The following is a 26109-nucleotide window of genomic DNA, read 5'->3' as shown; positions in this document are numbered from 1 at the left end:
CAAAGTTGCTTCAGCCCAGAATCAGCAGCGGGCCCTAGAGCCTCATTTAACCCCCAAAAGAGGGCAATGAAAAATCCCGTTTAGACCCACTCACCTGCTCTTCCTCACCCTGTCCTTGCAAGTCTTTTACAACACCGCTGCCGTCAACGCGCCGCTCGTTGTCACGACACTCCGGCTGCTCCTGCGCGACTCAGGGAAGGAACGGCTGACGGGATTTACAAATTGGCCGCCCCCTAGCGGCCAGGAGGAGGAATCAGTGCTGCTCGCTGCTGCTTCTGGTTCTTGCGACCTTGGTTCTTTTTCAACCCCACTAAGAGCCCTCTGCAGCACAGAAAGGGGAACGGCACCCGGAGATGATGTTTTGATTTTATTTTTGATCTGGATGGACCATTCCATGTGTGTGTACACACGCACAGATTCTGACATCTGCCCATTGTAGGTGTGAATCTGGCTAATTGCCTGGCGGAGGTTTTTGTTTTAAAGCAAGTACTATTTGCAGTCTTAATGTCAAGCCATGGTGTGATGGAATCCAGATTGTTTTGGACCTGGCTTGACCCATCCACAGCATAATTATAAGGGGAAATGTGGGCAGCAATAAATATTTGCAGAGCCCCTCCCCCACCAATTAGAACTGATATGAAATGACAGCTACATTCCTTCTGCAGTCTGTAATTATTGCCAAAACCTCCCCTTCCCAAGATTGCAATGCTGTGACTGCTGGAAGTCCAACCCTGTGGGTCACCATAAGTTGGCTGCACCTTGGCAGTGCTTTCCATCACCAAGTCTCAACAGACCAAAGTGGGACTTATTCCCCCACAAACTTGCACAGGATCACACCCTAAAACAGGTGGCCAACGGTAGCTCTCCAGATGTTTTTTGCCTACCACTCCCATCAGTCCCAGCCAGTATGGCCAATGCTGGGGCTGATGGGAGTGGTAGGCAAAAAACATCTGGAGAGCTACCATCGGCCACCCCTGCTCTAAAAGATTTGGGAAAGATGGTGGTATGGTTCCCAACTGTTTCCCCAGCAAAGCTCTTGTGCCTTTAAGACACTATGTGATTGGAAGAAAGTTACCAGTGGATACTTTACACAGCAGGCAGCCACTCAAAGTTAGTTTTGCAATTACTATGTAGAAAAGGCCAACCATTACTTTCACAGCAAGAACACAACATCTCCACATGGAAGTTTTGCTCCACTTTGGCTTCCTTACAGCAGCACAATTTTCAGGATCAAGCATATGACTTTGTCCTCTGTTCATCCTTCTTCTGTGTCTCACACCACTTTACTTCATTCTCTCTCACAAACATGGTTTAGTACCATGTTTTGGGAAAGACTGCAGCCCTTTGGACTCCATGTGGATGGGAAGGTACATGCATCTACATCAACACAATTTTCCTTCATTCTCTTAGCACCAGAGGATTTTGAGGCTTTCTTTTAAAGATGCACCCTGCACATTTCCCCTTATAACTGCAACAAGAAAAGGCTAGACAGTTACTTTTTTAAAAAGTAAGCTGGGAAGTAGTACATTGTTGCAATAGATCTTTAAAATGCTATAGTGATCTTTCATTGCTTATTCTTTAAAAAGTCCCCCAGGTGAGACAAGAAAAGTATAGAGAAAATGTTTTTGTGGATGCCCTGTTATTGCTGTATAATGAGAGCTACACAGAGAATTGTCTGTATGTGGAAGCAATCCAGAATGCCACTGAAAAGGTATTGATGGGGGTGAAAGACTTACTGCCTTGACAACACAGCAATATCTGGCTGGCCTTTATTGGCCAGAAGATGTTAAAGCAGATAGACTTTTGTTCTGATTCTTCCTATCTTTCTAACAATGAGTGCATACAGCAGTCAAAAAGGTACACTCACACAATTTCACCAGCAACACACCAGGCTGAAATTCAACAGGTGAACTTTTCCACCAGCAATGGAAATGCAGTGAAAGGAAAGGGACTGTTGTACATTTCAAGTCCTTATGTAAGTGCTGAAAGCCCCACCATAGAAGAGATATACCAGGCAACTCAAAGGGCTTTTCTAAAGGGCTTTTGACAGTCTGTAATTATTGCCAAAACTGCCAGAATCAGTTCTGGGTGGAGGGAATTGGCTGTCGCTGTGCATTATTATGTTCTGATCCAAAAGTGTTTTTTGCTTTTATGACCTCAGCTGTCCTTTTTTTTTTCGCACACAGAGCCTGGTATACATTCAGCAAATCCTTGCAATCCACAGGACATAGTCACATGTTGAGCAGACCCCATCTGAATTACAGACAGTATGATTATTTCCCCTCTTGATGGCAGCAGCCTGCTCAGCCTGTGACCCACCCAGTGGAGATCAGAACACCCATCATCCTGTCGATTGCAATGACTTATTCTGTGCAATCCGTCTTGGGTCTCAGTGAGAAAGGTGGACTACCAGTAAAACAAGTACATAAATAAACTGTAGCCTGTAGGCAGGCAGCCAAAGGGCATACAACACCTCCAACAGGCCACCTTATGAGGTTGGAGGGCTGCAAGCAGATGCAAAAATGTGACGGGACGTCTCAAGTTAGAGGATGTGCTGCTTAGAATCACTCTGGAAACAGTGCAAGAAAGTGTCACAAAGAATGGTTTTTTTAAAAGGGCAAATCTGCCATTCCCCAGAGTGTAGATCTGCTGTCAAGTGAGGAAGAGGCCAGCGGACATCTCAGACCAGTCAGTCAGGCTATGCTGGAAGTTTTTAAAGGGTCCAGAGAGTGCCAGCTGACATCACTCCAACATACTGGTTCAAGGAGGGGTCCTTATCCAATGCAGGATGGTGGTGGCCACATGCATGCACACAAACAGAGCAGAGAGACTGTAGCTTCAGGAGGAACAGGATTTATGTTGCATACTTAAAAACCACACAGCATTGGGGAGAAAAAATGGCTCCCACTTGCGGGCAGGAAACGCAGGATGCAGGAAGGCTGTTGAGAGAGAAAGTATGGCAGGCATCTGTTGGGAGGATGGTCTCCCCCCACCACCACTGTGGTGACCGATCAGCATGGCTTACATGATGCTTGCTGGAGCAAAGACCGGGGTGACGCACAGGGTATCCGTGATCTCCCAACCACAAGACAGCGGGGCACACGTGTTCTCCCGGTCCTCTTCTTCTGGTGGCAGCAGCTTCCCCTGCAGGAGCTGGACTGCTTCCCTGCAGACAGCACCAACACCAACAATAGAACAGAACCAGATCAGCTCCTGGCTTGCTTTTCTGAGCCAAGAAATGGCAGCTGTTTTGGGTCTCTGGTGCAGGGGAAAGGTGTTTGATAAATGAATTTAAAACAAATCAGTGGAGGTTCCTGGCTATATCAGGCCTATGCCCATTTGCACCACTGAAGGCTGATAAAGAGATGTACAGAACACACTTTGGGAGGTTTGAAAAGAACAATAACAGGATTATTCAAAGGGTTCAAAGCAGTTCAAATGCATTATTTGCAATCAAGAAGAGACCTTGATGAGCGCTGCCAGCCAGTCCCATTTGGACTTGCACAAATCCACAGTGAGGGGGTGCGGAGTTCATAGCTGAGGCCGAGACCTTTTAGGGACACAGCTCAGCTTCTGGGTACAGAACCACACATATCTTCCCAGCAGTTTTTAAATGGAAAGAGAAGCCGTTTGGGGCCCTAAATTGGGCTGGGCCAGTGCTGAACAATCCTTCCCAATCCCCAAGCTAAAATTGTCAACCTCCCGGTGGGGCCTGGAGGTTCAGAATTACAACTTGCTCTGCAGACGACAAGAGATCCATTCCCCTGGAGAAAATGTCTGCTTCTTTGGAAGGTGGACTCTTTGATATTATACCCCTTCCCAAACTCCACCCTCAAATCTCCAGGAATCCCCCATTCCAGACTTGGCAACCCTACCCCAAACCATGAGTAGCCCTGGAAGGGCAAAAAAGAGGCATCCGGTTTTTTGGGCAGGGTGCAGTTTCAACTGGCAAAAGCACCAGGGAAGGAAAGCTGAACCCCCTCTTCTCCCAATGTCACAGCCCCAATACGAATCAGGGCCTTTACACAGCAGCTGTTTCCTTTAAAAAAGCACAACATGGAGGAGATGCACTCCTGGATCCCTCAGTACGATATCTCATATTTCTATGTTGTGCTGACTTGTGCCATCCAAAATGGGCTGCAATTACAGGTTGCCAGCTCTGGACTGGGAAATTCCTGGAGATTTGAGAGGCAGAACCTTGAGAGGGTGGCGTTTGGAGAGGGAAGTGGGCACATCAGGTCACAATGTCATAGAGCTCACCCTCCAAAGCAGCCTTTTGCTCCAGGGAAACTGATTTCTGTACTCTGATCAGCTGTAATTCTGAGAGATCTCCAGGCCCCATCTGGGGGTTGGCAATCTTGAATCTGCATTTCATGACGCAAATGTGGCCTCTCCCACATCCATGCCAACTTCCTTCCCTGGTGATCTGATTCCACCTTCCCCTCCTTCTTTCCTCCCTAATGGTTCCACAAAATTCTCTCACCAAGCCATCCTAGACATGGCATAGTAAATCCGCGCTGGCTGTGCTCTACTGAGGGAGCTGGAAGCTGGTCCCATGTTGGCCCCCATGGTCTCAAAGATCAGCCAGTCCCCAGTGTGCAGTTCAGGGAGCTCCAGGCCTTCTGCAATGCAGTCCAGGCTGTCCCCTGTAGGCCCCCAGAGACTGCTGCTGTACAAGGGGGGATCTGGAGGCAGCTTCTGCATGGGGGAGAGTTAACAGACAGTAAAAGGCCTCACCTGGCCTTCTGTAATTCCCTGTTGTAGCCCAAAGGACAAGAAACTGACACACAAAATAGCTGGCATTTTCAGGTGCTGGATTCTATATCCAGTACTATGAAGATATTCAGGTGGGTAGCCATATTAAGTCTAATGCAACAGAACAAAATTTGAACTCAGTTCCAGCTATAAGATCAACAAAGTTTAAATCTGGGTATAAGCTTTTGTGGTCTTTAAGATGCTGCTGGACTCAAACTTTGTTCCATTCTATGGTTACACACAGATCTAAGCATCAGCATGGATCCCACCCAACGATATCAAAAGAACATGAGGCAACTAACAACTTAAAGGCAGTGTCCAGCAAAATATTTATTTATTTATTTACTTGTTACTTATTTACTAATTTATTTACTAATTTTGTTCAATAGGGGACCCTATTTGGGTCGAAAGGTGGCATATAAAATTTTAAAATAATAAATAATTTTATACCCTGCCTTTCTCACCAATGGTGATAAAGTGGCCTATATCATTCTGTACTCTGTTTTATGTTTTACGACATCTACTCTGTTCAGTGGATTTGGTTGAGAGAGCCAATTTGGGGAGCTGCTAATGCAAACAAGTCAAGCCAAAAGCAAAAAGAAAGAACTACCAAAGTTGACTACCAACTAGACCTAGGGGTGGAATGGGAACCAGCAGCCACTGCTAAGAGCAGTCCAGTCATTTCAGATTACCCCCAAGAACTGCATCTGGACCCATGAGGCAATACATGAATGACCCCAAGGGGTGCTGCTCTGCCTCCACCCCGTTTGGGTTTTATCACAGATGAAGCAGCAAATTCAGTGAAGAAGAACTGAGGAGGATGCTTTTTAAAAACATTTTTAATGCCCGCTTTTTTCCACTCTTTACAAACAGTGTCAGTGCCTTGGGCATCTCTGGCAGAGATCAGAAAGCTCTCAACCATGTCCCAGCAAGCCACTAAGCTGCCTCTCTGCAGACAGTCTCACACATGAGCAGACACATGAAGCTGCCTTCTACTGAATCAGACCTTTGGTCCATCAAGGCCTGTCTTGTTTACTCAGACTGACAACAGCTCTCCAGGGTCTCAAATGGAGGTCTTTCCCACTACTTACTGCCTGGTCCTTTTTAACTGGAGATGCTGGGGATTGAACCTGGGATCTTCTGCATGCCAATCAGGTGCTCTGTCACTGAGCCATGGTCTCCCTCTCTCCCCTCCCCCCCAATTTATTGTATATATGGGGGGACAGAGAGTAGCAGATTGTGGCTCAGTGGTAGAGCTTCTGCTTGAGCCTTCCAGGCTCAGTTCTCCCTCCCTCACTCCCCAAATCAGGGCCTGGAAGAATCCAAATCACAAACTAAGATTATTATTTAAAACTACATAGGTATTCACATTATTTATATATAATATATTATTTCCAAGGTATTTGCTAGCTGAGATCAGTTGCCTTCCCTTCCCACACTTTGGCACCCCAGAGAGTTTCCTACATTTTGCACCAAGTGGAAGTATGGTTCCCCCTGTGGTTCTGTATGAGAGACCCTGAGGGCAAAGTTCCCTTTACCTTGTGCAAGATTGGGACTGGGCACGTGTTGTTGAAGATGACAGAGCTAAAGGAACCATAGACGCCATCGTTCAGGTGGTAGACGAAGCTCTTCTTACCTCCGGGTTCTTCCTCTGGAAGATGGAGAGGAAGTGCAACAGAGGACAAGCTTGTGATGTCTTGGGATACTGAAAACCACATCTAACAGAGGAGGGGCCCCTAAGGAGTGATGTCTGCCCTGCACATGGTGGTGCTTTCTCTCCGTGGCACCTTCCAACCAGTGGCAAGCAGGCTGCATTCAATACCCTGGGAATGTGCAAAAGCCACAATTTTGCAGGCTATCAGCATCCTAGTGTGTGGCAGGCCCATATCCACAGGGGGGCCTGTAGGGGCACTACAGCCTGACTTCGAGTGGGGCCCTCCAGGGTGCAGCCTAATTCCCCCTCACTTTTTCTTTTTGCCATGGCTGAGCCGGTGAAGCATCAGCATCAGCAACTAGAGCCAGGAGAGCTGAGCAGGGCACAGGGCACTGCAACAACAAAAAGCAGTAGGCGGAGAGGAGAAAGGCGGAGGAAGCATGTAAAGATCACTCATGCTCTTTGTGCATCCACTCGGAATCTACCATGTTCTCTGACCAAACCTACCGTCAGAGCCCAGATGATCCAGAGGAACTTCGTTCTTGGCAACTACATTGACCACAAAGGTAAAAGCCAAATCCACGTAGTAGCATCCCAGTTCTGCAATTATCTCCACCCCACAGCCTTCTGGGAAATACAGGTCTAAGGCAGAGTTGACCACTGTTGTTGTCTGATTAAGCAGGGAAAAGAGTCCAAAATTCTGTTGTTATTGACATGCAGAAATTAGGTCCAACTAAGTTCTCTGTCTTGTGCTTCAGAGCTGTAAACTGAGCAGTGTACCCATCCCTTCTGTAACAGGATCCCTGATGTTTTAATTGGGAACAGGCATGCATGCTTTTCAAGTTAAATGTGTTAGAACTCCGTCAGAACCTGCCACAATGTTTAGCTCCCCTTCACCTTCAAATCCATCAAATGTTAGCATTTTGGTTTGCATTCAAATCTTCTCTGTCTGGGATGATCCAAGCTAGCTCAATCTTAAAGCTAAGCAGGATCACCCTGGTTAGTTCTTAGATGGGAGTCTACTAAGGAAGTCCAGGGTTGCTATGCAGGGTCAGGCCATGGCAAACAACTTCTGAGTGTCTCTTGCTTTGAAAAACCCTACACAATCTCTATAAGTCTGCTTGGACTTGATGTCACTTTCCACCACCACTCAACAGTTAGTACCCTAACACATCATCTACCCAGAAACCAAGATTTCTGCTACTGCTATGAAATAATTATTCAAGCTCCTACTAGCAAAATATGCAGCATTACCATGGCCTGAAAGTTCATGGTGATGGCACTGTTGGAGGAGTGTATTTCAGGGAACCCTGGGGGTAGTGCCATGTATCTCCATGTGTCTGCGCAAAGACATGCTGAATACTTATCCTTTTCCATTATCTACCAGTAGGAAGCTGGACCATCTGGAGGCAGAGGGGACAGGTTTTGCTCCCACCCCAAAATAGCCCCAAGCACCATGAGAGTGAGCAGCAGCCATCCCACTCTACAGCACAGGAATATCCTGGGAGGGGGGAACCACCCTGCCCCTGGCACAAGAATTAAGGATCAGTTTTTGCCCCCTCAGTTGTGCCTCAGAATGCCACCTGTCAAAATCCCTAAGACCAGAATCCTGAGTCTGCCCTGCCCTGGCCCTTCCACCACTCATTCCCATCCTGGGCTGCTATTTGGTGTACGGGTGAAGAGAGAGTTGCTTAAGGCTACTGAGGAAACTTTTTGGCTTAGAGAGAACTGAACATCAAAGAAGGAATGCCAGAATATCCTTGTACCTCTTCAAAGCGTCCTTTGGTCTCTTCTGCACCAGGAAATCCACCTCCAATTCCCAAGAGGCGCATCTTGTAGCCCAGCTCTGCACCCATTTCAAAGACCAGGCGAGCATCTGCTATGGACTGAGTGAAGACTTGAGGATCGGTACAGTCACTTCCAATGTGGAAGCTAGAAAGGAAGGCAAGTGGATAACCATGTTATTTTTTGGAAGTGTTAATCCCACTGCAGGCCTGAGTCTCCACTCAGTGAGGGCCCTCCTCAACCTCATCCCCTTGCTGCTCATGGAGACCACCAAGGACCCAATACCAGCTGCCATTTTGGATGTGCTCATGCCACACCCTTCTCCTTTTTCCTTAGCAGAGAGCTATCCCCCATTGTTCTCCTCCATTCCAGAACATCCCAGTTCATCTCAATATGTTCTCCTTGGTTGTCCCTTCTTGCTTTTGGGTAGGCGTCTCAGAATCAGGCCTTGGCAGTCACATCTAGGGAGGGATGTGCAATGGGAGAGGGAGGGAAGCCACGGCCTGGAAAGGACCACCTTTCCTTGCAGGAAATTCTGCTGCCTACCTGACTCCGACCACCTCCACATTCATACCCTTTGCAGTCTCTAGCAGGTGCCGGCAGGATTTCAGGGTGGTGCCGAACCTCATAGTGGGATGTCCAGAAGACTCAGACTCATCAGTTGCTAGGCTCAAAATCATTCTGTGAAAAAATGTGTGGGGGGAGGTGTTTTCAATTAATTTGCTACAATAACTGTAGGCCTGACTTGGATGGCTAAGGCTAGCACTTGGATGGGAGACCACCAGAGAATTCTAGGGTTACGATGTAGAGGCAGGCAATGGCCAATCACTTCTGTTTGTGTTTGCCTTGAAAAACCTACGGGATTGCCATAAATCAGCTGCAGTCTGACAGCATTTTCCAGCACCACTATTACTGTTGCCTCTGCAAAGGAGTTACTATTCACTTCACACCAAAAGTGTGTGTGGTGCTATATACCTAGAAACATAGAAGTCATGCAGCCAACAAAGATGCTACTGCTGCACACTGGGCTGGGCCTCGTATTCTGCACACAGGATGACTTTTCCTACCCTCTTATTTGCTGATTGCTTCCCTTTCCTTACATCCCAGAACAAGGTTATTGGTGGGACCCTGGGACATTGTAGGCCAAAGACTTACAGCTAGAAGATCTGAGCAGAAAAAATCACATGGTAGTACTCTTCTTGGCACCCTTTTGGGTGGGGAATACATACTAAAATATTTTCCCATATTAAAAAAACTGCTGACATTTAGCAAAAGTTGTGATATTAAAATAGGTGTCACCATGGATTCCTCTCTCAAGGAGACAGCCACAGTGGCTCCACATAGCATAGGGTTTTTTAATTGGTTTCACTTATATCCTGCCTTTCTCTCAACCCAAAGGGGGCTACATCATCATCCTTTCCTCCATTTTATCCTCGAAAACAACCCTGACAGTGAGATTAAGCTGAGAGTATGTGACTGGGCCAAAGGTCACCCAGTGAGCTTTCGCGGCAGGGTAGGGATTTGAACCTGGGTTTCCCAGACCCCAGTCCAACATTCTATTTATTAGACCACACTGGCTATAGCAGATAGGCTGTCTGTCGTTTAGATAACACATGCATGTTTATTCATTTAATTATTCATTCCTTACATTAATGCATAACACTTTTTAAATGACTGAAAAATATGGGGAGTATAGGGAGGCAAATTGATGACTGCACAGGTAGCAGCCAATTAGCACTATGCATGGTCAATTTTCTCTGCACATTCACAGAGCTGTTGCTGCCCCCTCCCCTTCCAGACCTCATCCCTGGAGAAACAACACTTAATTTGTTCAGTATCTGGCATACTTTTATAACAGCCCAACCACTCCTATATCAAGGTGAAAGCTTCAAGCTTAGCCTCCTCTTTAACCTCCTGGTTCTTTACAACCACAAGGGCTAGAAACCTCTATTACCTGGAATCCCGATGGATCTGAACAAAAGCACTGAAATTTTTGTGATACTCAAAGGTCTAAGGTTTACAGCTCTTGTTCTTATTGCTCAAGGCTCTTCTGTTCATTGCAATCCCCACAGGTGCCGTGTATGCCTACCTGGCAGATGGGTGGTTCCGCGCTACCTTCCCAAGCTCCACTTCATTATCGAAAGTCATCAGCTGCACCCCTTGGCTGGCTGCGTATCTGATCTGGGAGATCTGCTTGCAGGGGCCTGTGCAGATTATCCTGTCTGATGGGACTCCGACACTTTTCACCAGTGCCACCTCTGGCTGAAGGGAAAGCAAAAGGCATTGGAAGAGGTTGATTGACTGGGCACTATGAGGCTCTGTCAGGCCCCGGACTCTCTTGTCTCTGTGCCACTAGTGGGCAGAGCAAAAAGCAGGCATTTCAAGCCAAGCATTACACACCAGAATCGGCCTGATTTGGGGGCAGAGAATCCTCCTGACCACGTGTGCCAGAGACCCATTTTTGCCCCACCACCTGCAATGGAACTCCCAGGCCAGCTCCAACTCCTCCTTTTGAGACCTTCTTTCCATCTGCTTCCTGCCCCTGAGATGGCCTGCTAGCTGAGTTCCTGATCTGTTCAGCCCTATCATGTCCGAATGGATGCTGGCATCTCTGAATGGTTTCCTGTCGGATCTCAGGCTTCTCCATCAGTTGTTGAGCCTCAGTCTTCCCAACACTTAGAATGAAGACAGATACAGTACAATAGAGACAAACATTCTCTCAAGACAAGCAGCAGGCATCGGCCAGCCCTTTCCACCCCTGGTTCAGGGAGGCAGCCCACTTCTTTTGTTTTTGAAAGGCTCAGATGTACATAATCAGTTTACGTATTCCAAGTCTAAATCATAATTTGAAAATATTTTTTAAAACAATTGCAACCCAGCTGCATGGAATGTATGGAGACTAACTAATCAGCAGCATTCACAGCTGCTCTTTACTGCAGACTTGCAGAACTCAGATTGTTCATTTTTTTCCAGAAATTCCCACTCCCACACACAGGAAATAAAATTTGAGTCCAGTTAGCACCTTCAAGACCAACAAATTTTTCCAGGGTATAAACTTTCATGAGACAAAGCTTATTTTATCACATACAAATGAAAAGGAAGATCCATCAGTCCTTATACCCAGGTCAGAAGGTAGCACATCAAAATCTCAACCAGTGGGTAAACAGTTCAGTTTTCCAGGATATTTCATTGCTGACTCAGGAGTGGCAGGCAGTTCTACTGCAAAGAAGCTTCAAAACAGAAATTACAAAGTGTGACTGCTGACATCAACAAGTTCAGGACAATGGACACCCCCCCCCCCAAGGCTGAATGGGGACATTGCATTCTTATACAATTTTGTCATCAAGTTGCAGCTGACTTATGGGGACCCCGCCATAGGGTTTTCAGGGCAAGAGACACTCAGAGGTATTTTGCTATTGTCTGCCTCTGCATAGCAACACTAGATTTCCTTGGCAGTCTTCCATCCAAGTACTAACCAAGGCTGATCCTGTTAAGTTTCCAAGATCTGATGAAATCAGGCTAACCTGGGCTGTGCAGGTCAGATTACAGATGCTTATTTTCTGCATTTCCCACTTCTGTGAATACCACTGTGTGTAACACCTAGCTCATTTTGCATCGTACCTCTGCATACTGATTCCACTAGACCCTTCCTAGTAATACCTCCTCTACTTTCTGACTTGGATAGAAGGGCTGATGGATCTTCAATCTCATTTCTATCTGATGAAGTGGTCTGTGACTCAAGAAAGTTTAGACCCTGGAAAACATTATTGGTCTTGGAGGTGCTATTGGGCTTGAATTTTGTTTTACTACTACAGATTCACAGCCACCTGCCCAAGAAGAAATGATACATTTATGATGAATATCTTGAGGGTGCTTTTGAAACATCCCCACAAAGGACATAAATGTCTTTACAATTCGGAACTGAACATTTGATGCTGGTTTAAAGAAGCAAAGAACAGAGAAATTTTTTTGCCATGGAGGCACTGTAGTTGGCAAAATGACCAAGGGGCAAGGGCTGTTTCAAGATTTGTGCATCATAACAAATCACAATTAGTCCATGAACATTTATATAATATTTATATGAGATACCTATTTATAGCAACACATTTTGTGAAAAAAATGATTTTGTCATCAATACAACATTTTCCAAATGTTTTGTATGAACCAGTACTTGTTAGCCAGTTTGGTGTAGTGGTTAAGTGTGTGGACTCTTATCTGGGAGAACCGGGTTTGATTCCCCCCTCCTCCACTTGCAGCTGCTGGAATGGCCTTGGGTCAGCCATAGCTCTGGCAGAGGTTGTCCTTGAAAGGGCAGCTTCTGGGAGAGCTCTCTCAGCCCCACCTACCTCACAGAGTGTCTGTTGTGGTGGAGAAATATAAAGGAGATTGTGAGCTACTCTAAGGATCTAAGTGGAAGGAGGAACATAAATCCAATGTCATCTTCTTCAATTTGAAATATCTTAAAAGTTCAACACATATGTTTTTCCATGCACATGTGAAGTAGTTTTCTCTTCCTTCTGTGCTGCTATGATCATGATACAGATAGCAAAACAGCACTGGGGTTGTGTATGTCCTGTGGTGAATGACTATATCCAGGGCTTTTTTTGAGCAGAAACACACAGGAACACAGGTCTGGCTGGCTTGATGTCGGAGATGTGGCCTAATATGCAAATGTGTTCCTGCTGTGCTTTTCCTACCAAAAAAAGCCATGTGAAACAATGGTGACATCAGGAGGTGTGGCCCAGCATGTAAATGAGTTCCTCTGGGCTTTTTCCTAAAAAAGAGCCCTAACTATATCTAATAATAAATTGTCCAGGGAATGCCCTGGAAATGCAGAAGGCAGGGGGAGATTTTTTTTGCCATCAAGTCTCAGCTGGCTTATGGCGACTCCATGTGATTTTCAAGACAAGAGATGAACAGAGGTGGTTTGCCATTGCCTGCCTCTGCATAACAACACTGGACCTCCTTGGTGGTCTCCTATTCAAGTACTAACCAGGGCTGACCCTGCTTAGCTTCTGAGGGGACCAGGCCAGCCTGGGTTATCTAGGTAAGGGCAGAAAAAATAAGATTTGGTGCTTTTCTGCATTCTCATTTTCCTCACATGTGTGTTCCTGTTGCTTCAAGGTCCCCCCTCTCATTCTGAATGTGCTTTGCTCCCTCTAGTGGTTGATTTGATATTATATCACTTTATGTCTGGCATATCTCCCTGAATATGCCAGATACATATAAACTGATATAATATTTCACATATAAACTATGTCACATATAAACTGATATAATATTTAATCGACCACTAGAGGGACCATCATGTGTCAGTGAGGGCTCAGCGATAGCAAGGACTCCTCAGGAGAAGAGAAGCCCCATGTAGCCAGCCTTGATTTATCAGGAGAAGCTAACCAGCAGAAAAATGAGCTGCAGGCTTGTCAGGATTTCCAGCCGACAGCTAATACAGAGCCACAACATCTCCAGTCCTGATTCAGCAGGTAAACCCCAACTGGCCATTCCCAGACCACCAGTATAACCCAGACAAAGGCTTAGAACAGAACTACAGGCAAAATGGCAAAGTGCACGCCTCCCTGCCTGATGCCAGCTGCTTGCTAGTAACAAAGATGAGTAGTTGCAGGATTGCTTCTGAGCAGCTGGCTGCAAACATAACCCTTAAGCATGGGGCTATAAAAACCAGCCCAGGAAAGTTGTTAGGTGTGGATGCAACAAGTACGATAGATGTTAAGCCTTGCCTGTCTTCTGGACCCCTAACCTTGGACCGAACAACTCTGCCTTGCCTGACTATTTGCACTTGATACTCAGAGCCTGAAAACATAAGCAAAGCAGGAAAAAATTCCCCAAAGCAACAGGAACACACAAGTAAGGAAAATGAGGATATGAAAAAGCACTCTGTAAAGTATATTAAAAAGAATGTTTTTCTTTTAAAAGTCTGAGGACTGAGCATGTTCCAGAAGGAAAAGAATGTTGAGAGTCAGTTAAAAAGAAAAGTTGTGGAGGAGGGGGAGCCTGTTTAAACACTAAGTGCTTATGCAACTTCTGGAGGAAGAAAGGGAGTGGGGAGCTTGCAAATTACTTCTCCCTCCTGCAATTCCCCACAGCCCCCCAGTGTGTTACAGCAAAGTAAATCCAAATTCCTTTTCAAGGGCCCCCAGTTTTGCCATGATCCTACCTTATTGGCACATCCAAATCCAACCCCCAGTCCTGCCAGCATCTGGACCACTCCCTTACTGCGGTTACACTTTGGAGCATAGAAGGGCTTGACACGGGGCAAAGCTTTGAGGAGGCGCAGATGTTTCTTCACCACATCTCCAAGATCTGCCACAAAAAAGGCTTCTCGGCTACCCTGGAGACCAGGAAGGAAATTTAGCAGTCTTATTTCTGGGACAAATCACCCGATTTATTTTAAAACTGTTATATCCAGTTATTCGGACAGTTATCACTTAAGGCAACTGACAGTACATGTGGTCCCTCTGCTAAGGGCTGAATGTATTTAATTGAATCTGACTTGCAGCGTTCCAGGTTATAAACCCTTACTCGGGCCTAACTGGTGGTGGAAAGCCACGCACCATCAAATTGCAGCTGACTCACTGCAATTCTGTAGGGTTTTCAAGGCAAGAGACAAACAGGTGGTTTACTATTGCTTGCCTCTGTGTTGCGATCCTGGACTTCCTTTGTGGCCTCCCATCCAAGCAGGGCTGACCTTACTTTGCCTTTGAGAAGTGATGAGATTGGGCTAGCCTGGACCATCCAAGGCAGGACAGGATCTAATGACATGCTGTGTTTTCCTTGCATCCTTCCCAATCAGACATGTGCTCCAAGTTCCCAGGTGTGCAGGGCTGATTTCAATCAGGACCATGGGAAGCAGAGGCTTAAGCATGCCAAACCCCAAGCTCATATTCCATCCACAAAATCTCTTCCACAGCCCAATGCTGCCAGTTTTTTCCACATCAAAGTTCCCATTAAAACCCTTAAGAACCCACCTATCTAACGAGCTGCCTCCCCTCATATGTCCTTGTGCACCACCTTCACACTTCCAGATGTTCTCTCATTTAAAGTATAGCCTGGCTGGTATCAACCAGAGTCTATGCCTTTTCCACTGCAGCTCCCACTCTACACAAATTTTCAAGAAGTGCTGCAAGACTATCTTACTCACCAAGGCTTTTAATGGTATAACCTACAGCAGGGGTGGCCAACGGTAGCTCTCCAGATGTTTTTTGCCTACAACTCCCATCAGCCCCAGCCAGCATGGCCAGTGGCTGGGGCTGATGGGAGTTGTAGGCAAAAAACATCTGGAGAGCTACCGTTGGCCACCCCTGACCTACAGGCTTCTTCTAGCTGGAAGAAGGTTATCTGGGGTTGTTATTATGCTAGCTTTAAATTGTAATGTTTTCCTAATGTTTTAATCATAAACTGCCTTAAGCTATGAGAAAAGGAAGGATATAAATATTTACATAAATAAATAAATAAATAAATAAATAAATAAGTGATGCAAAATGAATGATAACTACTCTTATTTGACATAACTTATTTTCCTCCTTCTTATCATAGGGAAGAGCAAGGAGTGTAATGCAAACTGAAGCCAAACTCCTGGAAAAGTGTTGGGTTTAATGACTCTTCTGGCTTCCGAGATCTCATAACATACTACGCACATGCATTTAAGCATATTTTCACAACTCAGGGCTAGAAATATTTCTGTGCCCCTGGGATTCTTGTGAAGCTCTCTTTTCTTTGGGCAGGATTTCAAGTTTGGTGGGGCACACAGACAGGATTTTTTGTTTGGGGGAGCCAGGGGGCCACCCAGAGTGAGCGCAGCTGCAATGAGTGGATTGACCAGGCAAAATTGCCCCTCCCTTCCCCATCCAGGTGTGGTGGCCCTAATCTGCCCACCCAGGCACACCTCAGCTAGACCCTGCAGCCCAGAAGCATGTTGTGGCTGCTAGGCACTTTATCCTCTGCATACAGAAGCAGCAGTCTGAAACCATCCTTGGTCAACATGGGCCAGCTGTCTTTCTTGCCCCACTCCAGGCCCCGGCAGACAGACTCTCTGTGCCTGCCTAATCTTTGCAAAGCCCTGCCAGCCTCGAGCCACCTGGCCTCACTGGAAGGAAGTCCTCCAGCTGCTTCCCAAGGCCACCAAGTCTCAGGAGAGATGGAGGCTTGGAGCCCTCTCAGTGAGCTGGTTGGCCCCATCGGTGGGTCAGCAGCACAAGTCCATCCCTCTGGCCAGCAGTGGACAAGCTCCATGGCTGCTGTCTCCTCCCTCACCAGGCTTCTCTCCTTTCAGTCCTCTTGCTCAAGCAAGCCTGGGGCAGGGAGGAGAGGGCAGGCCCATAGCTACAGTGGGGCCCGGGGGGGGGGCAGGCCCGTCCATTCAACCCCCCTTCCAACTGTATGGCCCCTCCATTGGAGGGCCCCCAATCTGTCCCCTTTGCTCACCACCACTCTGAAGAAACAGCATCATTGCTGCTGGTCTTTTCGCTTTTTCTCTCCCCTTTCCTAACACAGTGTGCAGAGCAAAAGGGGAGGGGGAATCAAGAAGTCTCTGTCTCTCCAAGAGAGGGGCACATAAGAAAGGGGTGGGGGGAGCAGAGCTGCTGTGAATGCTCAGGCCAAGGGGGGTTAGCTTGTAGAAATCAAGGCAGCATATAGTGCTGAGAGCCCAGGGCTACCAAACCGGGTGCCCCCCTGCCCCCCCCCCCAAACAACAAATCCTGCTGTGGGCCCCACCAAACCTAAAATCCTGGCTATGGCCCTGGCAGAGGGCCTCTTGGGTAGTAAGTGATGGCACCAAGACTGTAGCCTCAGTGTGTAAATGGTGGGGCCAGTACCCTGTGAGCTCTACTGTAGCTACGGGCCTTTCTTTGGGTTACATGTCCCTCTGCTGCTGTCTACCAGAAGAACTGTTGGGCCATGTTTTCACTTGGCCCTTTTTTGCTGCTGCTACAGAGGGAGCATGCATGAAGAGCCTCTTACCCTTTGGGAAGCCTCCTTTAGGAGGTTCTCCATGAGGTCCTTCATAGTGAAACCCTCCTCCACCATCGTGACGTCCAGTTCATCCAAGTAGCCACCCATCTTCACCACCGAGGGAGAATCTTGCTTCTCAAATCTCTGTTGTGGGGGGTATAGTTTTTAAGTATGCAACACACTGGGAAAGAAACAAAATTGGAAGAGCAGTTAAGCCCTTCTCGAGCCATCCAAGCCAAGGAAAGATATTTAGCAATGATCTTTCCAACTTCTACCTGAGCATATCCAAATTCTTCCTCCTTTCCAACCATGAAGGCTAGAAAATTATTTCCCTGACCTGGAAACTGAACTTTTTAGAAGTATAACAACCTGGTTCTAAATGGTATGGTGTAGTGGTTAGAGTGCGAAAATACAGGAGCCGCAGGTTTGAATCTCCACTGTGCTGTGGAAGTTTGTGAGGTAATCTTGGGCCAGACACACACTCTCAGCCTAACCTTCCTCAGAAGGCTGTTGTCAGGATAAAATGAAAAGGAGAACGATGTAAGTGGCCTTAGGTCCCCAGTGAGGAGAAATGAAGAGTATAAATGAAGTAAATAAAATAAACTTTTTAAATGCCCACTTGAAGCTCCTTTCTTTTACCTTGGACTCTACTCCTCAGTGCCACTATGAAAGGAAAACCAAACCAAAAATGTATGTATTTTTAAACTTTTGCTATCAGGTAAACGGGTAAGCATCAGTACTTTATTTGGATACCTGTGATCAATGTTCCCTCTAAGCTGTGGAGCCTTGTGAGCAAAAAAATTCTACATTGTGAGCTACTGGCATTGAAGCTGTGAGCTACTGCATAAATTAGTTTGCTCTGGGGCCAATTTCCCTGAGCTTGGACAAAAACATGTGAGCCAGAGGCTAAAAAACTGTGAGCTAACTCACACTAACTCAGCTTAGAGGGAACACTGCCTGTGATCCAAGCAGGATACCTGCAAATAATTCTCAGGAGTGGGAAGGTCCCATCCCCTGTAGCTCCCACTTGTTCCACTCTTTGAACTCCACCTTAATCCTCTACCACTGGTTCTTCCTCCCTAGCCCTCCTGCCATCTCCTCCCCCTCTTCCCCCACTGCACTCTCTCTCTTTCTCTCCCCCTTCCACCTCCTCCTCTCTTATTATTGCCATCTCTTTCTCTCTTTCATCCCAATCCTACTGCCTCTAACTTGTCCTCACCCATCTCCTCTGCTGTACACTGTGGCATCTTCAAGTGCAGTTGCTATGCAACCCCCAAAATGGCATGTAAGATCTTGTGACAAAGCATTGTGAGATCTTGTTTTTCCTTTAATTGTCAGGGGTTTTATTTCCTCACATTTAAAAAAAAAATTTCCAGAGCTTTTCTGTTAACTTGGGGGTACCCCTAGGTTTGTAGAGACAGATCTCCCCTACCTGTACACAACTCACTTACACAGATTTTTTTATCTGCACTCTGGGACCATGTTCAGAATAAGATATAAAGATTGTGTCAAGGAGTTTTTGTTGAATTAATAAATAACAAGTGGGTTTTAATATACAGAAGTCAATGTAATGTTTTGTTTTAAATATTTCTGTTTGTGCTTGTCCTTGATGAAGTATTCCATATTTTGCTAAGCCATTTGTATATCAATAGGTGCCTTTTCCTGCTCTGTTGCTAAGCAAATATGGGATATGTGCATGCAATTCAGACAAACAAGTCCTTCGGAGTCACATGATGAGATAGGGCTCTGGCCCCATATCTTCTAATCCTGGGCCAGGTCCACCAAATATGACAATGAGGGCCTTCTTTTCTACACCCTCTCCATCAAAGTTCAGATTTATTTGCTGAGAACATTTAAGATTGTTGGATGGGGGGGGTACTCAGACGTTGGATACAGTTTCATTAATACCGAAGCAGCTTGATATTAACAGCTGTGCTCTCCAAACTTCATTTCAAGTCTCCTTGGGAAGAGGTTCCTCAAAACCCTTTTCCCAGAGTCCCATACATTTTGGAGGAGTTTCCCAAAAGAGTGACCCTAATTTTTGACAGACATGGGAGTTCTGTCAAAAATTATCCTTTGCAAAGATGAGCCTCTATCTGATCAACACTTTAAAATGGTTCAAGTCTGTTTACTAGAGGTAAACAGCAGAAATTGGCTATTTGCAGATATTGATATTATGGGACACGTCCCTTCCATTTTGGTGCTTAATTTCCCTATGGTTAATATTTTGCTGGGGGACAGGATACCACAGAACCTGTTCATCTTGCTGTTATATCCCAGTTTCCAATAGGTTTGAGTCCAGTAGTGCCTTAGAGACCAACATAAATTTGTGGGTATAACTTTTCAAGCATAAATGCTCCCTTCATCAGATACCAGCAGTTTTCAGAGTTGCACAACTGAGATGCCTGACTAAAACCCAAGTAAATATTCAATGAACAGCTCAATCAGTGTTGGACTAGATGACCCTGGAGGCCCCTTTCAATTCTATGATTCTATGAAACCACACTATTTAATCTATCTTTCCTAGACTTTGCTTGTATTTGAGGTGGGTGAGTTAATTTATATGAGGCTTGTTCAATTTAATTGCCTTACCAATTCTTCAAGGACTTTCTCCCCATTACTTCTTTTTCTTGGTTAAGCCATTTTAGGTCTTTTGGTTTCTCAACACTGTATAGTATTGTACTGAGATAAAGGCCTCACAATACAATTTGAGGCAGGGGAAATGCTTTTTCCCTAGATCCATATAGAATACTGGATTTAAAACGGACCATTTAGCCTACCCATTGTCAAGTATATTTTGCCACACTTTTATTTATTGGGGAGGGGGATACTGCTAGAAATAAGTATGAGCAATTTGGGGAGAGGATCATCTATCTTCAGGGCCACCATTCTATGTAGAGTTTAACTATTTAAGGCACTCCACTGCAAGATATTCTTTTGGATGGCATCCATCAGTTCCAAGTTATTGTTTTTAAGCTGTTCTGTTTGTTTTATAGTGATGTTAACCCACACATGCTTCTACCAAGGTATTATCCATTTGTAGGGGGTGGCTCCATCAGAGCGATCTGCCCTCAGAAGAAGATGAATCCACTTGGCTTCCTGACAGCGCTGGGGGTTTCTCCATCTGGTAGAACCAGCAAACACAGCACAAATTTTGCCAGGCTTTGGAATGGGGGAGGGGTGTCTGTCTCCTTGTGAGCAGTGGACATGATTGCTCCTAATTTATATATTACACTTTTCTCCCTCCCTTCCTCCAAGGAACCAAGGTAGAGTACGATGTGTCCCCGCCTACATTTTATACTCACAACAACACGGTGAAGGAGGAAAGATGGACAGTGATAGTCTTAAAGACACTGGATGAGATTTACAGTAGAGTGGGGATTTGAACCTAAATCTCTCAGATCCTAATCTGAGGCTCTAATTACTATACCACACCAGCTTTCACTCTCTGAACACTCTAATCTAATCTGATGTAATGTTTATAGCACCATATTGTTAATGTTAATTTTAATATAATCTGTAAATTGTTTTAACCATGATTTTATAAGTATAACTCGATGTATAATGTATTTTTATGCTGTGAGCCACCCTGAGCCTGCCTTGGCAGGGAGGGCGGGATAGAAATATAAAGTTGTTGTTATTATTATTATTATTATTATTATTATTATTATAACACTCACACTCTAGCATTTGAACTTGGGTACAAAAGGTTGTGTCAAGTTTCCCCTAGAAGAATCAGGGAAGCAGAAGCATGGGGAACCCTGCCAATTAAGTGCATTTAAGTCACTTGCTTGCAACTACCCACTTAACTTTCCGGAGGAATGACAGAGGCAGCCAAAGAGGAACAGCTGGGTCAAGTCTAATGTTTGTGTGTCCCTGCAATAAAACAGAATACTTCTGGCTGCTTCCAGAATTTGACTTTACTAATATGTTTGGGCTGTGCAGTAATAAAAACATTACAAATTCTCCATCAAAGTCACCCAAATTCTGTGACTGATACTGTTTATGGAAATGATGCAACTTGCCAATTCTCATATTTTGAATCATTCATTCAAGGGGGGAGGGGAAGTACATAGGTCAGACAATCTCTGGATCCCATCTGGAAAATGTATTTCCTGTCCCCACCAACCCAGCTCCACTAGCGCCTCCCACATGTTTCCAAGCATATCTTTATGCCCATAAGACTTGCTTTGGAAACAAGCAAACTGAGGTCCTTAAAAATCTATGCTCTGTAATTAAAGCACATTCTGTGCCTTTTCTCCACTGCTGGAATCACAACAAACACATAGCTTTCCAATACTATGTTTTGTGCATCTTGAGGGCCTTACGTTCGTCCCTAAGTCTGATAGCAAAAGGGGACAGGATCCCACCCACATGATCTGTACTGTTGGCTAATTTATTTTCCCCTTGTGCTAGGGCTCTTAAGAGATCTGTCAATGGGCACACTTTTTAACCTGCACTCCATCCCAAGAGCTCAAGGCAACATGTCAGATTCTCTCCTGCTTCAGTTTGTCCTCACTACAATTCTATGCTGGGCAGAGTGTGTGAGACTGATCCAAGGTCACATAGTGAGCTGTCATAGCAGTGTATACATTTGAATCCAAGGCTGGATTCACAGAAGAAAGAAAGCCGCAGAAGAAAGCCGGCACAGTGGAAAGTGCCCTGGTGGCAGTCAGACAGCATGCAGCCCACTGTCAGAACAGAGATGGGCTGCACGCGCACCATCACACCGCTCAAGTGCATTAGAGATGCTTCCCTAGTGCTTCCCAGCCATTCAGACAGCCAGGAAAGGCAATAGGGAAGCGCTTCTGAAATTTGCTACCTCTTATTACCTGGTAGCTTTCTGAAGCAGCAGAGCAATGATGGCGGACAAGGTAAGGGCGGGACCCAGATGTGCACGTTTGAATGCGCTTTTTTAATCCAGACATGGGAAGTTCCTATGTCGCCTCAAATTGGCTGTCTGAATTCAGCCCAGGTGTCTCCATTCCCCATCTGACACAACCCTTCATTGTTCTGTTCTTTTATCCCTTTGGAGTGAGGCACCGAGTTCGGAGAAAAGATCTAAGAGCCAGTGTTATACAGTGAAGAGGTCTGTGTTCAGGTCCTTGGTCAACTACAAAGTTTACTGGATAGCTTTCAGCTAGCAGTCATCTCTCAGTCTAACCTAGCTCACAAGGCTGCTGTGAAGACAAAAAGGAGAAGGGGATGATCAAGTATCTGGAGCAAGGATGGGGGAAAAATGGAATGACTATGGCTGACTTGTGGGCTTGCACATTTAGCATTCAGTACAAAGTAAACTCCTCTAAACATAGGGAAGTTAGTTTAGTTAAAGTTAGTTTAGTCTAGCACCTTTAGTTAAAAGTGCAGCTAGAGAAATATATCTCTCCCTTTAATAAAGATTTAATGGGCCCTTAAAGCTTTTCATGGTATGGTGGTAAATAATGTTCCATGATAAACAGCACCCAATTAAGCTTCTGTTAAGTGGACAGGGCATTTTTATCCAAGTCTGTTGGTAACCCTAGGGACAGCAGATACTGGGGGAAACCTTTGCTGACCAGACTCTAAAAAGAAAAGACTGTACCAAGACAGATGGATCATGGACTGTTTCCATATGGATTCTTTACTCTGTCTTGGCTTCCCACCTGTTTTCAGGAACATCTGCATGATGTTATCCTCTGTTTGTCCTACTTCTCCATGTTCCTGTCATCTTGCCATACCTGTCAGACGATGGAATCTCAAATCAACCAGACCTTGAATTTCTGCAAAGTTAGGCTTTATTTGATAATCCATAGGCATCAGAATGAAGAAAATTGAGATTGATACTATGTAGCAGTACAGAGCATACCTTAAGGGGAATACATCAAAGGGCATTACACAAAGCCACAATTCTAAACATTGCTGGACTGAGGTGCGAAGATTCACACGGTCTCTTTCCCTTATCTCATTGTTACTGTTAGTCTTCCGGGGATGGCCAAGCAGCTGTCCCTGGAGGCGCTTTATCTTCAAAGGGGAATTCTTGCCTTTGTTAGCATCAAGGGAAAGAAATGTTCACACCAAGCACTAGCAACAATCTACAATTCTCTACTTTGATATGCAAGGTCTTTCTCATGGTTAGAACAGCGTTTCAAGATGGCAGCAGTTCAGCTAAGCATTTTATTTCAGGAAAAGTTACATTGTCTGACATACTGGCCCTCCCTAAGCTCTTGCTCGGGGTTTGTCTGGGTGCAGTAGGTAAAATCTTTTTAGGAGAAGGGGGGCTCGTAGGTCCGATGATTTGACCCACTCGTCACAGCTAGGTGGGAAGTATTTCCAACGTACTAAGAAGTACAAAACCCCCCTCTTCATTTTGGCGTCTAGCACCTCCTGCACCTCATGATGACTTTGACCCTTCACTTGAATAGGTTGGGGCTCTGGAGGGCGGGGGTGCCAAGATGTAATTCCAGGATCTTTCCGAAGAAGACTGCAATGGAAAACGGTGAATTTTACTAAACAGCTTAGGTAATTCCAGTTCTACTGTCACCTTGTTTATTACTCATTTTATTTTGAATGGTCCCAGATATTTGTATGCCAGTTTTCTGCAAGTTTCTGGCAAGTTTTTAGTGGATAGGAAAACTGTCTCTCCCATTTTAAACTCCCACTCTGGTGAATGTTTTTTGTCGAAGTGGGTCTTATAGTCTCTCTTAGCTGTTTCCAAGTTCTCCTGTATAATGGCGCAGCCCTTTTTGATTTCTTCCCACCATTGCTGGCAAGAGGTGGGGGGTGATGTTTCTTGGTTGCTGGGCAGCAGGGAAAAGGCTTCCCTTCATAACCATTCACGATCTGAAATGGGGATGCTTTAGTGGAGCTATGCAAACTGTTATTGTACCCATATTCAGCAAAGGGGAACAGCTCCACCCAGTTTGATTGTTGGTAGTTTACACAGCACCTCAGGTACTGCTCCAGAAGAGCGTTTACGCGTTCCGTCTGTTCGTCTGTCTGTGGGTGGTAGGCGGAACTCAGCCCCTTCTCTATGCCTGTTAATTTGCAAAACTCCCGCCAGAAGTTGTCAACGAACTGCGGCCCGCGGTCGCTAATGACCTTGTCAGGGAATGAGTGTAATTTAACAACGTGCTGGAAAAATAAATACGCCAGCTTTTTTGCTGTGGGGAGTTGCTTGCATGGAATAAAGTGGGCTTGTTTTGAAAAGGTGTCCACCACTACTAGGATCACTGTCTTGCCTTCGGACGCGGGCAGCTCTACTATAAAGTCCATTGACACTACCGACCATGGCTGATTGCCGGTGGGGGTGGGTTGAAGGAAGCCCGGTGTCTTACCCCCCCCCCCATTTTTTCGCCATAATGCAAGTGGGGCAGGAGGCCACAAACTCTGAGATGTCTTTTTTCATGTGTGGCCACCAAAACTGTCTGTTGACTAGGTGCAGCGTTTTTACATAGCCAAAGTGGCCAACCAGCTTACTGCAGTGACAATGCTGTAAGACATCTTGGCGGAGGGTTTTAGGAATGTACAGCTTCCCCTCGTAGTACCAAACCCCTCCTTCTCCTTTCACAATCCCTTCCGGTCTGTTCGTTCCTTCCCCCTCCTTTTCCTTGATCAGCTTACTGCCCCCCCACGGCTCTGGAGGTTTTGTCCCTTTCCCCGATCGAGTGGTCACAGCGGAGGGGGGAATGATGGCTCTCTCTCTCTGGCTCTCGTGTTGAGGCAGCCAAGACAGGGCGTCGGCTAAAAAGTTTTTTGACCCCGGAATGTGTTTGAGGGTGAAGTCAAATTTGGCAAAAAATCCGGCCCACCGAATCTGTTTCGCAGTTAGTTTTCGGTGGCCAGTGAGAGCCTCTAGGTTCTTATGGTCAGTCCAAATCTCGAACGGAACCTGTGCCCCCTCTAGCCAGGATTGCCAAGTTTTCAGAGCAAAAGTCACTGCGAACACCTCTTTATCCCAAATCGACCAGTTACGCTGCTCCTGCGAAAACTTTCTAGAAATGTAGGCACAGGGTCTCAACCTTCCTTCTGCATCCCTTTGCATTAATATTGCTCCTATGGCCACGTCGGAGGCGTCGCACTGGACCACAAAGGGTCTTAACTCATCCGGGTGGGCAAGGACTGGCTCACTCGTGAACAGGCGCTTAAGCTTGTCGAAAGCCCTTTGGCACTCCAGAGACCAGCTTAATCAGGCCCCGGGTTTCTTGGCTTCCGGCCCCTTCCCCTTAGTTTTAAGCAAGTCCATTAGGGGTAGCATCACCTGGGCGAACTCTTGAATGAACCCCCTATAGAAATTTGCAAACCTGAGGAATGATTGGAGCTGTCTATGTGTCCTCGGGGTTTCCAATCTAGCACCGCCTGTATTTTGGCCGGGTCCATTGCCAACCCCTTCCCGGAGACTCTGAATCCTAAGTAGTCCAGTTCCGTCTCGTGGAATTCGCATTTTGACAATTTCGCATACAGCTTGTGTTCATATAGGGTGGATAGCACTTTCCTTACCAACTGTACGTGGGAGGGTAGATCTTTCGAATAGATAATGATGTCATCCAAGTACATTACCACCCCCTTGAACAGATATTCTCTCAGTACTTCGTTGATAAAGTTCATAAACACTCCCGGGGGCCCCTGGAGACCGACAGGCATCACCAAGTATTCAAACTGTCCCATTGGCGTGTTAAACGCCGTCTTCCACTCATCCCCCTCTTTGATTCTTACTCGGAAGTAAGCGTCCCTTAGGTCCAACTTTGTGAAGATGGACCCTTCTGATACTGTGCTTAGCAAGTCTCTGATTAAGGGGGTGGGGTAGGCATTGGACATTGAAATCCCATTGATCCCACGAAAGTCAGTGCAAAGCCTAAGACTCCTGTCCTTCTTTTTCCGGAAGAGGACGGGAGCGGCATGGGGTGTGGTGGCTGGTCTGATAAAACCCCGCTTTAAGTTTTTATCAATGAACTTCCACAACTCTGCCT

General features: G+C 45.9%; 3 protein-coding genes across 6 annotated transcripts in view; 1 reads left to right on the top strand and 2 right to left on the bottom strand.

The window, feature by feature from the left end:
- Positions 1–26109, bottom strand: part of NDUFS5 (NADH:ubiquinone oxidoreductase subunit S5) — a 187902-nt gene that overhangs the window by 7781 nt on the left and 154012 nt on the right. The window contains exon 1 of one of the 2 annotated variants that reach the window (XM_060258471.1): positions 95–282. The exons of the other annotated variant lie outside the window; for it this stretch is intronic. The gene's annotated coding sequence lies outside the window, so the exon portion shown is untranslated. Of the gene's footprint in view, positions 1–94; positions 283–26109 lie in introns of those variants that run through there. 2 annotated transcript variants of the gene reach the window in all.
- The window catches only part of AK2 (adenylate kinase 2), a 436257-nt gene that overhangs the window by 384876 nt on the left and 25272 nt on the right, over positions 1–26109 (top strand). The window lies entirely within an intron of this gene.
- The window catches only part of AZIN2 (antizyme inhibitor 2), a 30843-nt gene continuing 7571 nt past the window's right edge, over positions 2838–26109 (bottom strand). For all 3 annotated transcript variants that reach the window (XM_060258114.1, XM_060258113.1, XM_060258115.1), the window contains 9 exons: positions 17174–17345; positions 14370–14543; positions 10284–10456; positions 8741–8875; positions 8176–8341; positions 6917–7079; positions 6294–6406; positions 4484–4698; positions 2838–3166 (listed from right to left, as the gene is read on the bottom strand). In XM_060258114.1, the coding sequence (XP_060114097.1) occupies positions 3022–3166; positions 4484–4698; positions 6294–6406; positions 6917–7079; positions 8176–8341; positions 8741–8875; positions 10284–10456; positions 14370–14543; positions 17174–17272 (1383 nt within the window). In that variant the 5' untranslated portion in view covers positions 17273–17345 and the 3' untranslated portion in view covers positions 2838–3021. The remainder of the gene's footprint in view (positions 3167–4483; positions 4699–6293; positions 6407–6916; positions 7080–8175; positions 8342–8740; positions 8876–10283; positions 10457–14369; positions 14544–17173; positions 17346–26109) is intronic.

The sequence above is a fragment of the Heteronotia binoei genome, chromosome 17, assembly GCF_032191835.1.
Source record: "Heteronotia binoei isolate CCM8104 ecotype False Entrance Well chromosome 17, APGP_CSIRO_Hbin_v1, whole genome shotgun sequence".
In the NCBI taxonomy this organism is placed as follows: Eukaryota; Metazoa; Chordata; class Lepidosauria; order Squamata; family Gekkonidae; genus Heteronotia; species Heteronotia binoei.
Note: the sequence above shows the minus strand (reverse complement) of the source record. Positions and strands in the feature narration are given on the sequence as shown.